The sequence below is a fragment of the Pristis pectinata genome, chromosome 26, assembly GCF_009764475.1.
Source record: "Pristis pectinata isolate sPriPec2 chromosome 26, sPriPec2.1.pri, whole genome shotgun sequence".
In the NCBI taxonomy this organism is placed as follows: Eukaryota; Metazoa; Chordata; class Chondrichthyes; order Rhinopristiformes; family Pristidae; genus Pristis; species Pristis pectinata.
The window spans coordinates 29,195,721-29,211,167 of record NC_067430.1 but is presented as its reverse complement, the minus strand read 5'-3'; the positions used below and the strand labels follow the sequence as shown (position 1 = coordinate 29,211,167).

Here is a 15,447-nt window from a genome sequence, read left to right as displayed (position 1 = left end):
GTGTGTTTCGATGTACATGTGACTAATAAATAGTTATCTTATCTTATGTTGGGTAAACAAGGACAAGTTCACCAGGATGCTGCCTGGATTAGAGGGTATGAGCTATAAGGAGAGATTGGACAAACTAAGGTTGCTTTCTCTAGAGTGGTGGAGGCTGAGGGGAGACCTGATAGAAGTTTATAAAATTACAAGAGGCATAGATAGAGTAGACAGCCGGCATCTTCTTTCCAGGGTTGGAATGTTTAACACTAGAGGGCATACATGTAAGGTGAGTGGGGGTAAGTTCAAAGATGTGCGGGGCAAGTTTTTTTTACACAGAGAGCGGTGGGTGCCTGGAATGTGCTGCCAGGGGCGGTGGTGGGGGCAGATATGATTAAGGTGTTTAAGACGCTCTTAGAAAGGCACATGAATGTGCAGAAAGTGGAGGGATATGAACCTTGTGCAGGCAGAAGGGATTAGGTATGATTAGCTTAATTAATTCAGCACAACATCGTGTGCCAAAGAGCCTGTTCCTGTGGTGTGCTGGTCTGTGTTCTATCTACAAAAGAAACAGGCTACAATTTAAAGACCATGCATGAAAAATCTTTTCCCATCACAATCAGCATCAACCAAGGACACAATTTACATCATCTGTTTATTCCACAAAGGTTCTGCAGTCAGGATGAAAACCACAGAATAAAAACTACTTCTCCAAGCATTGATGAGCTGAGTTCTTCCCCAGTACAACAACCTTTTTGCTGAATACTGATGATTAAATGGGTTGAGATCTATGACCCCATAAGGAATAAATGTGGGCACAAAGGGACAATCACAAAGGAAGGGGGTCTGAATAAATCAATTGTCATGGGCATAATTCTCTTCTATTATAAAAATTAGGGTTTGGGGGTTGACCCAGGGGATTTGAACGGAAACTGCAGACGGGTCAAATTAAACTGTGGGGACGAGGGGAGTTGTGTTCAGATTCAGAGTTAGAATTCATTATGTGGGAGATGAAGTTACAATTAGGGTGAAGAGTTTTGTAAGATCTCAAGAGCACAAAAGTTGAAACAATACATGGTGTTTTATCATAGTCTGTGGTGTCTCCTGTCTTATACAGGCCATCTCTGGGGAGCTAATGGGTTCCATTTTCACAGAAGTTGGAAAATACACAAAAATCACTAGCTCTGGTAATCATACTTCCACTGTATTGTAACGCCAAGAACACATAATACTGATAAGAAAGAAAAATTATTAAAAGCGGAGAGAGAGAGGAAACTAGTTCTGCCGGAGTGAATGTACGTACACATGTCGGACTTTTGAATTTAATAACATTATGGGAGTTTGCTTGCATGTAGGGATGTTCTGAAGTCAGGCATTCTTGACGCAGGGACTGCCTATGCTCCCATATCATACAGTTTAGCAGCTTTTTTGTAATGGCATCTTATATTATTTATAGTATTTTACATTCTAACAGTAATAGTGTTACTTAGTTTCAGTGAAGAGTTTGGGGTTGTGCTGGTCTTGGCTGAGTTATCAGGTAGGACTGCCGACAAGCTGGTAACCTAAGCCTCACCCTCTAACTTTCTTTCTTCCAAAGTGAACTTCCCCTTTTCTTGTTCGCCTCCACTCTAACCACTGATTATATTTTTGTAAAACAAATATCCACAGTTGTGTACTGCTGGCAGTGAACATCTATTAATCTGGAGCCTTAGATTGTAAAATAACTTCCCACTGTGAGTGAAAATGAAACTATCCAGAAATTAAATCAAGGAAAGTAACACTTACGTGCATGCACACTCGACAATTATAGTGTAACTGTTGCCACAGCAACACCAAGAAATGCCACACCTATTCCTCTCAGGCAAGGAGCGAGGTGAGAAGAGTCTCTGAGAGAGCCATGCACCAAGGACAGAGGGAGGGGACAATGTTCTGCACAGAGAGGCAGTGTGAAATTTGAATTCCCCTTAGTTCTATATTTTCAAGAAACATCACTTGAACAGAGGGTGGGGGAGAGGGGATGTCTTTGATGGGGTAAAACCGAGGTGACCATTGGGATAAGCTGTAACCAAGGTTATCTGGTCAATGAGTGAATGGGAGCAGTTAGAGAAGAGAACATAGACAAGAGGACATAAACAAAAGAAGCAAAAAACAAACTGCTGGAGGACCTCAGGGGGTCAGGCAGCAGCTGTGGAGGGAAAAAGACAGCCGACGTTTCGAGTCGAGACCCTTCATGTGGCCTCGAAACATTGGCTGTCTATTTCCCTCCACAGACGCTGCCTGACCCACTGAGTTCCTCCAGCAGTTTGTTTTTTTGCTCCAGATTCCAGCGCCTGCAGTCTCTCGTGTCTCCATAAATAAAAGAATGTAGGTGTTGTGAAACGCAGAGGAGGATGTCATGCCCGGCAGGTTAGGCGAGGCATGTCCTCCACACTCGGAGAATAAAAAGGGGAAGAAAACAAGCTGAGCCAACATCACAGAGACAGCCAGCTCCCTGCAGCTTAATGAGATTCTTTGTTCTCCTTCCCAGTCTTCGAGCTGAAACATTAGCTCTGTTTCTCTTCCCACAGGGGTGGCCTGACCTGCTGAGTATTTCCAGCATTTTCTGTTTTTATTTCAGATTTTCAATATCTGCAGATTTTTGCATTTCAAGGATTAGGCAGCATCTGGCTCTGCCACAGTTTATTTGTCACTGAACCATCCTGCATTGACAACCATTAGCAGCATCTGTGATCGTAATGAATATCCATTTGCTGAAGATTAAGGACTTTATCTCCATGGTTCTACACTTGGGCCAAAAGGCATCGACCACACATGTTAGTATTCAAAGAAGGCTGCCCTTTGACTTGCCCTGCCCTCTGAGGTGAATAGGAGATTATGCCAGAAACAAAAATATTGATTTTGCTTTAATAAGCCTCACTGGCTGCAGTCCCTCCCAAGGGGCTGTGCTGACTGGGGTCAGAGTGGTAGGAGAAACATGGGTCAGGTTAAACATTTTAAAATGCGCAGTCTTCTCGGTTTGACAGATGGATCAGCAACTTGCATGCTATGTATAGTCACAGGCATGACGGGGCAAAGTGGCTTCAAACTACATTTTAATATTCTCCATGTGTCAATGGAAAAAGGGATTCCATATCCACTAGTGGCTCAATGGTGCAGCCAGTAGAGCTGTTAGGGATTGTCACGTGAAGGGGATCCTTCAGCAGTTACAGAGGCAGCATCCATTAATACGAGTGAGAACTAGTCTTCAAGGACTATTTCAAAATGTAAACCACAAGCAGTAATTAAAAGGACAGCTACATAAGTAAACAGTACTCTCTCTAGAGCACAGGCTACTGGTTCACAGCCAGAGCCCACACAAGAGATATGGTTTGTAAACTGACGGGACAATGAGATATTCTCGTATGCGCTGGCCATGTGTAAGACAATGATTCCATACTAATTGGCCTACATCAAACCTGGTATCAGACATCTTCATAGAACATAGAAGAGTACAGCACAGGAACAGGCCCTGCGGTTCACGATGTTGCGCTGAACTAATTAAACTAGTAATGAAACGCCGAACCTGGGATTTATCCCGTCAGGCCCTGGGGACTTAACCACCTTAACGTTGTTCAAGAGACACAAAACTTTCTTTTTCTTCATCTCAAAATGCCCCAGCATATTCGCACCTCCAAACTGATCTCACTACCCTCCACGTCCTTCTCCTTGGTAAATACCAACACATTTAGGACATCACCCACGTCCTTCGCCTCCAAGCTCATGCTCCCCCTTTATCCTTGAGTGGTCCTACCCTCTCCCTAGTTAGCCTCCTGCTCTTGATGTATTTATCGAATGCCTTGGGATTCTCTTTAATCCTACTTGCCAAGGACTTTTCATGGCCCCTCCTGGCTCTCCTTATTCCCTTCTTCTTTTCCAGCTTCTTTATAATCCTCATGGGCTCTGTTTGATTTTAGCTTCCCAAACCTTACATACGCTTCCTTTCTCTTCTTGATAAAATTCGCCACCTCTTTTGCAATCCAAGGTTCCCTTATCTTGCCATCCTTGTCCTTCCTTCTGACTGGAACCTGCCCTGTACGCTGTACAGTACTCTTCAGCTAAGTTATTTTGCACCATTGTGACAGAGATCAAGAAAGGTTCTAGACCAGATAGATTAGTCTGTTACTTAGCACCTCAAACATGGTGATAGGCATATTTCTTCTGTCAGTCAATAATTGCGATATTTGTGTTCCCAAAGAGTCAGTTCTCACAACATGAATTCTGAGTGTCTGAGGTTCCTGTCTTCAGAAGCCATTAGACCATTAACGTGAACTACCTTGTCAACAATGGTCTTGTCAGCTGAGATGTGCTCACAATGTAAATATATAATTTGATAGATCCATTTGTCTGCACCCAAAGTATTGAACTAAACTGTGCAATTGTAACCAGTGAAATTGTGTTCAATCACCTGCTGTTATCTGTTCTTAAAGTGTATAAAATCTTGATGGACTAAATGAAGACATTCACCTCTGTGAGGCTCACTGAAAGTCAGAACAGAGCTGCTTTTTCATGGCTTCCATGACCCAGGTTCAATCCTGACCTATGGTGCTGTCTGTGTGGAGTTTGTACGCTCTCTATGTGAAGCTCGTACGCTCTCTATGTGAAGCTCTGGGTGCTCCGGTTTCCTCAAACATCCCAAAGACGTGTGGGTTTGTGGGTTACGCGACACTGTGAATTGCTCATAGTGTAAGTGGGTGGTAGAAAGCCGGGTGGGGGGGGGGTGGTGTTGATGGGAATGTGGGAAGAATCGATTACAGGGGAGGATTTATCTGTGAGCTAGAATAGCCTCAATTGGCCAAATAGCCTGCTATATTGTAAGGATATGTGGAAATATGTGGTCTGGGGCTAATCAGGTAGCAGATAAAAAACAAGAGTTGTCCCAAACCCAATGAGAATTACTATATCTGGGATCAGAAACCAAAACTGCCACAAAAAAACGATGTATAAACCATCAATGCCTTTACGCTGACAATTAATGGGTTTGTCATGTTCACACACTCCGAGGCTACAAATTGTTTTTACATCGAATGCCCATTTTTCAAGCAGTACAGGAACTGAGAGAATTATTCATCACTTACAAAGAAAGGGATTGTCCATTAATCAATCCATTGTTCTGTGGCCAGGATTAATTGTACATCAGGGGATATCAGACCCTTAAAAATAAAAAACTGCAGATGCTAGAAATTTGAAATAAAAAAAGAAAATGCTGGAAACACTTGAGGACTTGAAAATTTGACTCCATTTCTCTTCCCACAGAGGCTGCCTGACCGGCTGAGTGTTTCCAGCATTTTCTGTTTTATATCAGCCCCTTGCCTGTAGCATTGGAAAGCAACACCTACAATAATATTGGCAAAAAACAACCTGCAGGAGGAACTCAGCGGGTCAGGCCGCACCTGTGGAGGCAGAGGGATGGTTGACGTTTCAGGTTAGGATCTTGCATCGGAATGGAGAGTGTAGAGGGAAGATAGCCAGTATAGAGGAGGTGAGGGGCAGGGGTGAGGCAGGAACTGGCAAATGACAGGTGGATCGAGGTGAGGAGGGGTTGATAGGCAGATGGAGTCAGCTGGGGAATAAACTTGGTGGGGGGGGGGTGTCGGAAAGAAGGGGGTGAGTAAGAGGACCTTGGTAGATCGGGAGAGAGAAAGGAACGGAGGGGGTTACCTGAAACTGGAGAATTCACCATTGGATTGTAAACATCCCAGGCAGAATATGACTGTTACATCACGGTCTGGGACGGCAATTTGAATGCGCAGGAACATTGGACTCTGCCCAATACATCACGGGCACATCCCTCCCCACCATCGGGAGTATCCACAGGAGGCGCTGCCTCAAGAAAGCAACGTCCACAATCAAAGATCCCCACCATCCGGGCCGTGCCATCTTCTCGCAGCTCCCACCGGGCAGGAGGTACAGAAGCCTGAAGTCCCACACCACCAGGTTCAAGAACAGCTACCTCCCTTCAACCATTCGGTTCTTGAACCAAATGGCACAATCCTAATCTCTACCGTTTAGCAACACTACTGTATGACCACTGATCTCTTTGCACTAAAATGGACTTTTTTCATTCTAATTGTGTTCTTTCTTGTAAAAGTTGTGCATATTTTATGCTTAATTAATGTTTTTTCTTGTGAATGCTGCTTATCTGATGCTATGTGCCTGTGATGCTGCTGCAAATAAGTTTTTCATTGCACCTGTACTTGTGCATATGACAATAAACTTGACTTTGACTCGACTTTGACATTGACTTTGAGGTGCTGTTCCTCCAGTGACGTATGCTGCCTACAATTCACCAACTAACCACAGATGGGAAACGGAGTAACCACGGTGACCCGACACACTTGCTGCATCTTAGCCTGCTGCTCACTGAACACAAAGGTGCAGAATAATGCATCTCCCTCCATCCGGGTGATGATGTGCTTGAACAGGGCAAGGCTGCCAACGTCCGTTCCTTCCGGGTGTTCCAGCTGTCGGAGCAGCCCTGCACACTCGCCACTTGCTCCCACTAATGTTGCTGACCTTGGGTGTCTGTCAGTACTCCTGCGTTTCAGCTCAAGACCATCTGGGCTGCAAAGCCCATGCTGTTAATCCAAAACCAGTCAACCTCTCCCCTAAAGGCTTTATGCTTCAGAAGTACGAAAGGAATGTAGCAAAAGTGTGGAACACAAATCCGGTTTCCATACGGAATGGGAATAGGGAAAGAGAAAATGGGACCAATCCAGAGAAGCCAACAAACCTCTGGGCTATCCCAGAGAGTAAGGGGATTAAGATGACACAAGGGGCATCAGACTCATCTGTTTTAATTTCCTTTTTCTTTGTTGGTTGCAAGAAAATAGCGGTTAGATTAAAAGAAAATCTAACTGACAACCAAGTCAGGTCAGTCCACTTTCCAACTGCTCTCTGGGGAATGGCAGCCAGTGGAGGCAGATGGGGGAAGGAGGTAACAGGAAGGGGGGGGGGGGGGGGGACATGGGCAAATGTAGGTGGGGGTGGAGTGGTCGACTGAAGACAGAGCAAGGAGGTGGTTGTGGGGGGGTGGGGGGAGAGAGGACAAGTGAATCGTTTTATTATTGTCACATGTACAGAGGTACAGTGAAAAACTTGTCTTGCATACCACTCATATAGATCAATTCATTACACAGTGCATCGAGGGTACAGGGTAAAACAGTGACAGAATGCAGAATAAAGTGTTACAGTCACAGAGAAAGTGCAGTGTAGGCAGACAATAAGGTGCAAGGTCATAACGAGGCAGACTGTGAGGTTAAGAGTCCATCTTATCGTACTAGGGGACCGTTCAATAGTCTTATAGCAACAGGATAGAAGCTGCCCTTTAGGCTGGTAGTACGTGCTTTCAGGCTTTTGTATCTTCTGCTCGATGGGAGGGGGGAGAAGAGAGAGTGTCCAGGGTGGGTGGGGTCTTTGATCATGACTAAACTGCTTGGAGTTCATCCAACCAAGCCCAGAGTACGTACAAAGAGCAAGGAGGTGACAGGAGTGACTTTCTCTGTCGTAATGAGCACCCACTGAGTTCGTAAGCCTCCTATAGTGAAAGCAGAGCCTTGTGGTGCACTGTGCTTAACCTGCTGAGTTCACCACACACGCACGGTCTGATTCGTTTCACACTGACCTTAGAAAGTCAAAGACTGAATGGATCCGTTTCAGATTTGAACCAAAGACTCTTTGCTCTGAGCTGGGAGCTCCACCTCACATCACAATGAGAACAGTTCACATTAAGATATTGAAGCATTAGAAGTAAGTTGAATCCATCCTTTGAAATGAACTCAGGGACTGGAGAGGAACGAGGAGCAACTGCTGGGAACAGAGGCCTTCAGGGAATGATTTTATTTGTGGGAGGTGGACAGACTGGAGACAGAGAGATATCACTGTCAGAATCTGTAGTGTGGAACTGGCAAGATTAGATTTCTAATCCATATACTGGGCCAGACCGTGCTGCAAAACACAATCTGCTGGAGGAACTCAACGAGTCAGGCAGCATCTGTGGAGGGAAGTGGACAGTCGCTGTTTCGAGTTGAGACCCTTCACCTGAACTGAGTCTGCACCCGTATTGTCAACTGTCCATCTCCCCCCACAGATGCTGCTCGACCCGTTGAGTTCCTCCAGCAGTCTGTGTGTTGCTCCAGATTCCAGCATCGGCAGCCTCTTGAGTCTCCAGACCTTGCTTCCTGGTCTCTGCCCACATTTCTCTGGACTGAAGGCAAAGGGCTGGGCTCCAAAAGGACCCCAGGTCGTGAGGTTTGCCCCTCGAAACACCTCTGACAGAAGCAAACCCGGGAGTGGGCACCCTGTCAAAGCTGTCATCAATTTTGACATTTTTTAAATGTCTTTGGATATTTAAAAACTATTAAAATTGAAATAAGTAACCTATAAAATGAAAAAATTTAAAACGTATTTTATTAAAGAAAATAACGTTAACCTTTAAGACAGAAAAACTTAGAGAAACAATTAAAAACATTAAAGGTTAAATGGAGGTGAATTAGCTTTTCCATTGCCTCCTGATGTTGTGCTGCTGGTATCACTGGGATGTCCGGCCCTGTGCCAAGGCCTGTCTGTTGCAGGAACAAAGCAAGACTGAGACCCGACACTGAACTCCTGGTGGGTTGTGGATCCGGTTGGACCGGTGGATCCAACTCTCCTGAATCCATCAGCAATCCCACACGTCCCTGTTTCACACTCCCATCCCACAGACCCTGGCTTTGCTGCGGTTTGTACAAGAGTGATTTCATAGAACATAGAACACTACAGCACAGTACAGGCCCTTTGGCCCACAATGTTGTGCTGATGTTTTATCCTCCTCTAAGATCTATCTAACCCTTCCCTCCCACATAGCCCCCTAATTTACTATTATTCATGTGTCTATCTAAGAGTCTCTTAAATGTCCCTAATGTATCTGCCCCCACAACCTCTGCCAGCAGTGCGTTCCATGCGCCCACCACTCTCTGTAAAATACTTACCTCTGACATCCCCCTTATACCTTCCTCCAATCACCTTAAAATTATGTCCCCTCGTGTTAGCCATTGTCGCCCTGGGAAAAAGTCTCTGACGGTCCACTCGATCTATGCCTCTTATCATCTTGTACACCTCTATCAAGTCACCTCTCATCCTCCTTCTCTCCAAAGAGAAAAGCCCGAGCTCACTCAACCTATCCTCATAAGACATGCTCTCCGATCCAGGCAGCATCCTGGTAATTCCCCTCTGCACCCTCTCTAAAGCTTCCACATCCTTTCTATAATGAGGTGACCAGAACTGAACACAATAAAAGCATCATTCAACCTGTTATTTCAAAAGGTAAATGCAGAGGAGAGAAACAAGATTAGTGCGTTTATTTTAATAAAATCTTCAGGAATAATCGTTTGACTTACCACAGGGACCTTTGTGCTTGATGGTGATGTGCTTCTTCAGGATACAAGCCATGGCTTCCAATTCACATTCATTGCCGTAAATGTGTTCATCGCTGCCACAGACAGGCTCATACACGCTCTGGCAGGTCTGCTGGCACTCACACACAGCTTTGTTATTCTTCACAATGCATTTGGACCCAAAATCACACTCAACGTTCAGGCAGGGGCTTAGAGTGTTAAGGTCTGTTTGAAGAAATCAGGCAGGAGGTTAAGGTTTTAATTGATGCATTTCCCTTTGCTGTGGCTCGGCTAACAAACAACCAAAACATCAAACCAACACAGCTGTTAGTTCACCAATCCTAGTCTCCAAACAGGGAACATGGACACCTCTCTATTCCAGATTTGCAGGATCTCTGTTCCACAATTTTGTCCCAGGGCTGTCTGAGGTACATACCCCAAGCCATGAAGTTTTGGAAGCTCTCTCTGTTATTTGCCTGTTTGGGCTTTACAAAGCACCATTGTCTCCCCATGAATACATTTAAAGCAGAACTGGATCGGTCAGCATCTAAAGAGAAATTCTGCAGATACCACAGGTCTGGCTTAATCTGTGGGGAGAGGGAGAGGGACTGCGAGGGGGAGAGGGAGAGAATGAAGGAGGAGAGGGAGGAAAGGAGGGAGGGGGAGGGAAAGGGGGGAGAAAGGGAGGGAGGGAGGAAGAGACAGACAGACAGAGGAGGGAGAAAGAGAGAGAGACAGAGATAAGGTTGATTGCATTTTCTGCTCAGACTTTCAGCCCAGCAGTGTTTAATTACTTCACTTGGCCCTCTGATTCTCTGCATTTTATTCCTAAGCAGTCCACAAGACAAAAAATGTGGACGTTCTTCTGATAATTTTCCTTTCCAAGTTCTTGGCAGGGGTTTCTGAAAAAGTGAAACGATATCAAAGAAGTGGCAATATCCAAAAATGCTCCTTGCTGGAACCCAAGCTAAACTTGCAAAGCTGTGGTACATGCACGAACGTAATATCACCAGCACTGCTGACGTGGTGTTATCAATTCTGCTGAAAATAATTACTGACTGCAACACAAATGATTCTCCGGTCACAAGCGAGGTGGCTTAGTTAGAGCTGATTGGTGTAGAAAAGGCTACAAAGCCCAATAAATTGTTGACTAACTGTGCTGCTGACATGATAATAAGTGCTACAGTAAGATCTAAGCTAAGCAAACAACTTCTGCAATTGCAGGAGATTACTCATTGAGAGGTTGGAGGTGGGAAAGTGGGAACATCGGGGCCTTGATCAAGAAGGTGGGGGTTCAGGGGTTAGTGGTTGAGATCAGTTTGCTAGAACCATTGCAGTTGAGTAGTGACCTGACAGAAGTGTGTACGGTTGTGAGAGGCATAGAGGGGGGAGATAGTCAAACTCTTTTTTCCATGGTAGGGTTATCAAAAACAAAGAGGGCATAGGTTTAAGGTGAGAAGTAGGAGTTTGAAAGGGGATCTGAAGGTGATCAGTGCCAGGCGAGGTAATGGAAGCGGATAGACTCACTACATCGAACAGTACAGCACAGAACAGGCCCTTCAGCCCATGATGTCTGTGCCAAACATGATGCCCATCTAACTGGTCCGATCTGCCTGCACATGATCCATGTCCCTCCACCCCCTGCCTGTTCATGTGTCGCTCTAAACGCCTCCTAACTATTGCCATTGTATCTGCTTTTACCACCTCCCCTAGCAGCGCGTTCCAGACACCCACCACTCTGTGTGTGAAAAACTTGCCTGAAAGCACGTACCACCAGGCTCAAGGACAGCTTCTATCCCGCTATTGTAAGACTATTGATCAGTCCCCGGGTATGATAAGGTGGACTACTGATCTCACAATCTACCTCGCTATGACTTTGCACCTTATTGTCTGCCTGCACTGCACTTTCTCTATAGCTGTTACACTTTATTCTGCATTATTGTTTTACCTTGTACTACCTCGATGCACTGTGTAATGAATTGATCTGTACGAACGGTATGCAAAACAAGATTTTCACTGTACCTCAGTACATGTGGCAATAATAAACCAATTTCAATTCTCTTCCCTAACCTCACCATTCTAACATCCTTCTCCTTGGTGAATACTGATGCAAAGTACTCATTAAGTACTCACCCACTTCCTCTACCTCTACACAAAACATCCCACCATTGTGCACGAGAGGACCTACCCTTTCCCCAGCTACCCTCTTGCTCCTAATGTACATATAAAATGCCTTGGGATTCTCCTTAATCCTGTTTGCCGAGGATATTTCACAGTCCCTTTTAGCCCTCCTAATTTTTGTTTGAGTTCTTTTCTACTTCCTTTATATTCCTCAAGAGTTTTGCCTGGTTTCAGCTTCCTAAATCTTACATAAACTTCATTTTTCTTTTTGAGTAAACTTACAATATCTCTTGTTATCCAAGGTCTGGAACCTTACCGTCCTTATTTTTCACCCTCACAGGTACGTGCTGGTCTGATTAACTGATCTTTAAAAGACTGCCACAAGACTATGTTTCAGAGGTTTTTGGACAGACGTTTAAGCAGGCAAGGCAGAGATGGATACGGTCCTAATGCTGGGCAAATGGGATTGGTGCAGATGGGCAAAAAGTTCGGCGTGAATGTGATGGTCTGAACGGCCTGTTTCTGTGCTTTACCACTCGATGACCCTGAAGGAGAGGAAGCATCAGGCCATAAGACATAGGAGCAGAATTAGGCCATTCAGCCCATCGAGTCTGCTCTGCCATTCGCTCATGGCTGATTTACTTTTCCCTCTCAACCCCATGTTCCTGCCTTCTCCCCGTAACCTTTGACACCCTCACTAATCAAGAACCTATCAACCTCGGCTTTAAGTACACCCAATGGCTTGGCCTCCACAGCCGTCTGTGGCAATGAATTCCACAGATTCACCACCCTCTGGCTAAAGAAATTCCTCCTCATCTCTGTTCTAAAGAGACATCCTTCTATTCTGAGGCTGTGCCTTCTGGTCCTAGACTCTCCCACTACTGGAAACATCCTCTCCACGTCCACTCTATCTAGGCCTTCAGGCATGTATTGGGGGTTACTGAAACAGGGTCAAAGGGACACTATTAAAACATGATTGTCCTGGGGGTCACTGTTTCCAGTACAACATTCCCTGGGGAACGATGTCACCTGAGATAAGCTTGACGTGCAAAGTGCGTCAGAGACATAAAGGTGAAGCTTGAGCCACGGTGCCCAGCTGAATATTGAGAGCACTGTTACCTGAGCAGGAAATAGCTCAAGTCTGGGAAAATAAATGCAAGGGAGGAAAACGATGCGTGTGTCTGGATTTCTATGCATAGGCTCCTGGGCACAGGTGTCATGGTTGCTCGGAATCACTGTAACTCTTCACAGTTGGAATATGTGATAAAATACTTCACTGGGGTCTTTTTTGTTCAGACCTCAGAGGCCTTTCACAATGTTGAACTGCCAGCTTAAAAGAAAGCACCATAGCACTGGCTCTGCATACAAAATATAGCTGCCTGGGGAGTGTCCCATCATAAATACAGTAACATCTCAGGTGGCTATTAATCATGCCTGGGCCATACTGTAATAAACATCAACAGTTATCAATAAACTGTGGACAAGGCAGCTTCTTTTAAAGAGCCTGTTGAGTTTCTTCATGACTATTTCCTCAGGGATAATTTGAAATCACTTGTGACAAATCGATCGACACTGAAGAAATGTGCAGTCAAGTATTGGCGTAGCTGGAACTTGATTACACATTCAACAAGCTTCTGTCTTGCTACTTTAATTCAATTAAGATCAATTCATATTTAAGCACACTCAATGGATGGTGCAGAAGTGCTGTGATAATTTATTCTGGAGATGCAATCCTGGGTTTAAGCCCAACATACTGAAGGTCAACTAATCTCTCTTCCCACAGAGTTGAGAGGGAATATGATAAAAAATATTCTGATATTCTGACCGGTGAAACTGGTTCCAAGTAAATCGGAATGGGTTGTAAACCAGTGAATAAAGAAGAGGCTTAGCTGGTAGCACCACTGCCTCACAGCTCCAGTGACCTGGGTTCGATTCTGACCTCCGGTGCTGTCTGTGTGGAGCTTGCACGTTCTCCCTGCGACCGTGTGGGTTTCCTCCCACATTTGGTAGGTTAATTGGCCATTGTAAATTGCCCCCTAGTGTGGGGGCTGAGTGATGGAATGTGGGGGGAGTTGATGGGAATTTGGGAAGAATAAAACGGGGTTGGTGTAAGTGGGTACTCGGTTGCTGCACAGGCTTAGTGGGCCTGTTCCTGGGCTGTGTGACAATCTCAGGCCTGGCAAACTGCTTCCTATAAAAGAAGCAGAGATCTTAATCATCATCTGTCTCCATCTGTGGGGAGGAATTGCTCATCCACCCACACATTTAATCTTCCTCCAGTGCATTCTGCACCACCTGTGACTTAGATCCACTCGAACCAATGAGAGGAATTAAAGGGGACGGCAGCTTTTGACAAGGGAAGGTTTGTTGGACCAATCTTACACCAACAACTGTAGGCATTGAATGATTCAGCAAAGAAGATGGATTCCCCACCATCCCTGTCCTGACTCTTCAAACGAGCAGTCCATTTAGCCATCGGAAGCTCCCAGTTACGACCTCCCTTCCCATTCCCACACTGACCCGTCCATCCTTGGCCTTCTCCAGTGTGAGGATGAGGCCCAACACAAACTCGAGGAACAACACGTCATATTCTGCCTGGGTGGTCTACAACCCAATGGCACGAACATTGAGTTTTCAAATTTCAGGTAACCCTCCCCTCTGGTGGGTTCTTGCCCCCCCCCACACCGCTTCCCCACCTTTTCCAGTCCTCCCATTTTTGTCCCCTTTCCCTCAAACCCCCCCTAACCTTTGGCGTCCATCACCCATCTTCGCTCCCCCCCCCCCCCAGTTCCATCCACCCACCACACACACAGTGCATCCATATTCTCCCCACCCCCGCCAATCTGGTTCTGATTCCATCTGTCACAACCTCTCCCCTAACGGTTCCCAGTATCACCTCCTTTACTGATCAGAGTCCAGCACTGGGAGCCCTTTGCGTTCCTGCTTCTCTCCCCTCAGCAACGTCTCCACCCTTCCCTCCCGCCATCCGCCTCTCATTTATCAGCCCCCATCCCTCATTCACCTGCCACTATCTCCCAACTCCATGCCCCTCCCCTACCTGGCACAACCTATCATCTTACCCTTCCTCAGTCCACCAATTACCTCGGACTCCTGTCTCACCACTCCCCTTCTGCTCTTTACACCGGCCATCTCCCCCCTCAGTCCTGATGCAGGGTTTCGACCCGAAATGTCAACAGTTCCTTTCCCCCCACAGATGCTGCCCGACCCGCTGAGTTCCTCCAGCAGATTGTTTGTGGGAACCCATCTAACTCCATTCCCACAACTCTACAATTTTTCCAGCTGAAATTATTGATTCAATTTCCTTTGAAAGTTACCATAGAATTTGTTTCAGGCTCCCTCTTGGGATGTTCACTGCAGCTCACTTGGAAAAATTATTTTTGCCCCATTTTCTCTCTACCCCTTTCTGTTTGCTCACCAACCCACCGACCACTTCTGCATCACATCCCAGTGTGAAAACTCCAATGCACAGGAATGCAAGAGGCTACAGAGAGTGGTGGGACTCAGCCAGTACTATCATGGGTACAGCTCTCCCCACCATCAAGGACATCTACAAGAGGCGATGTCTCAGGAAGACGACATCCATCATCAGGGACCCCCACCATCTAGGCTGTGCCCTCTTCTTGATGCTTCCATCAGGCAGGAGGTACAGGAGCCTGAAGACTCTCACTTCAAGGTTCAACAACAGCTTCTTCCCCACTGCCATCAGGTTCTTGAACCCACCTGTAAGATTCTAATTCCACCTCAGACTGTATTTCCTTCAACTTGCACTAATGTCGTTATGTTTATTCTTGTCTATTTTGTTGTATAAGTTATGTACAATTTATGTTAATTTAAGTTTACGTAATTGATGTTTGTCATGTTTGTAAAGTACTGTGGTGTTGCTGCAAAAAGTTAATTTTCATGGCCAGGGTATGCA

General features: G+C 45.6%; 1 protein-coding gene across 10 annotated transcripts in view; it reads right to left on the bottom strand.

Moving 5' to 3' along the window:
* Nucleotides 1-15,447, bottom strand: part of agrn (agrin) — a 501,404-nt gene that overhangs the window by 115,833 nt on the left and 370,124 nt on the right. For all 10 annotated transcript variants that reach the window (XM_052039159.1, XM_052039162.1, XM_052039160.1 and 7 more), the window contains one exon: nucleotides 9,393-9,614. In XM_052039159.1, the coding sequence (XP_051895119.1) occupies nucleotides 9,393-9,614 (222 nt within the window). The remainder of the gene's footprint in view (nucleotides 1-9,392; nucleotides 9,615-15,447) is intronic.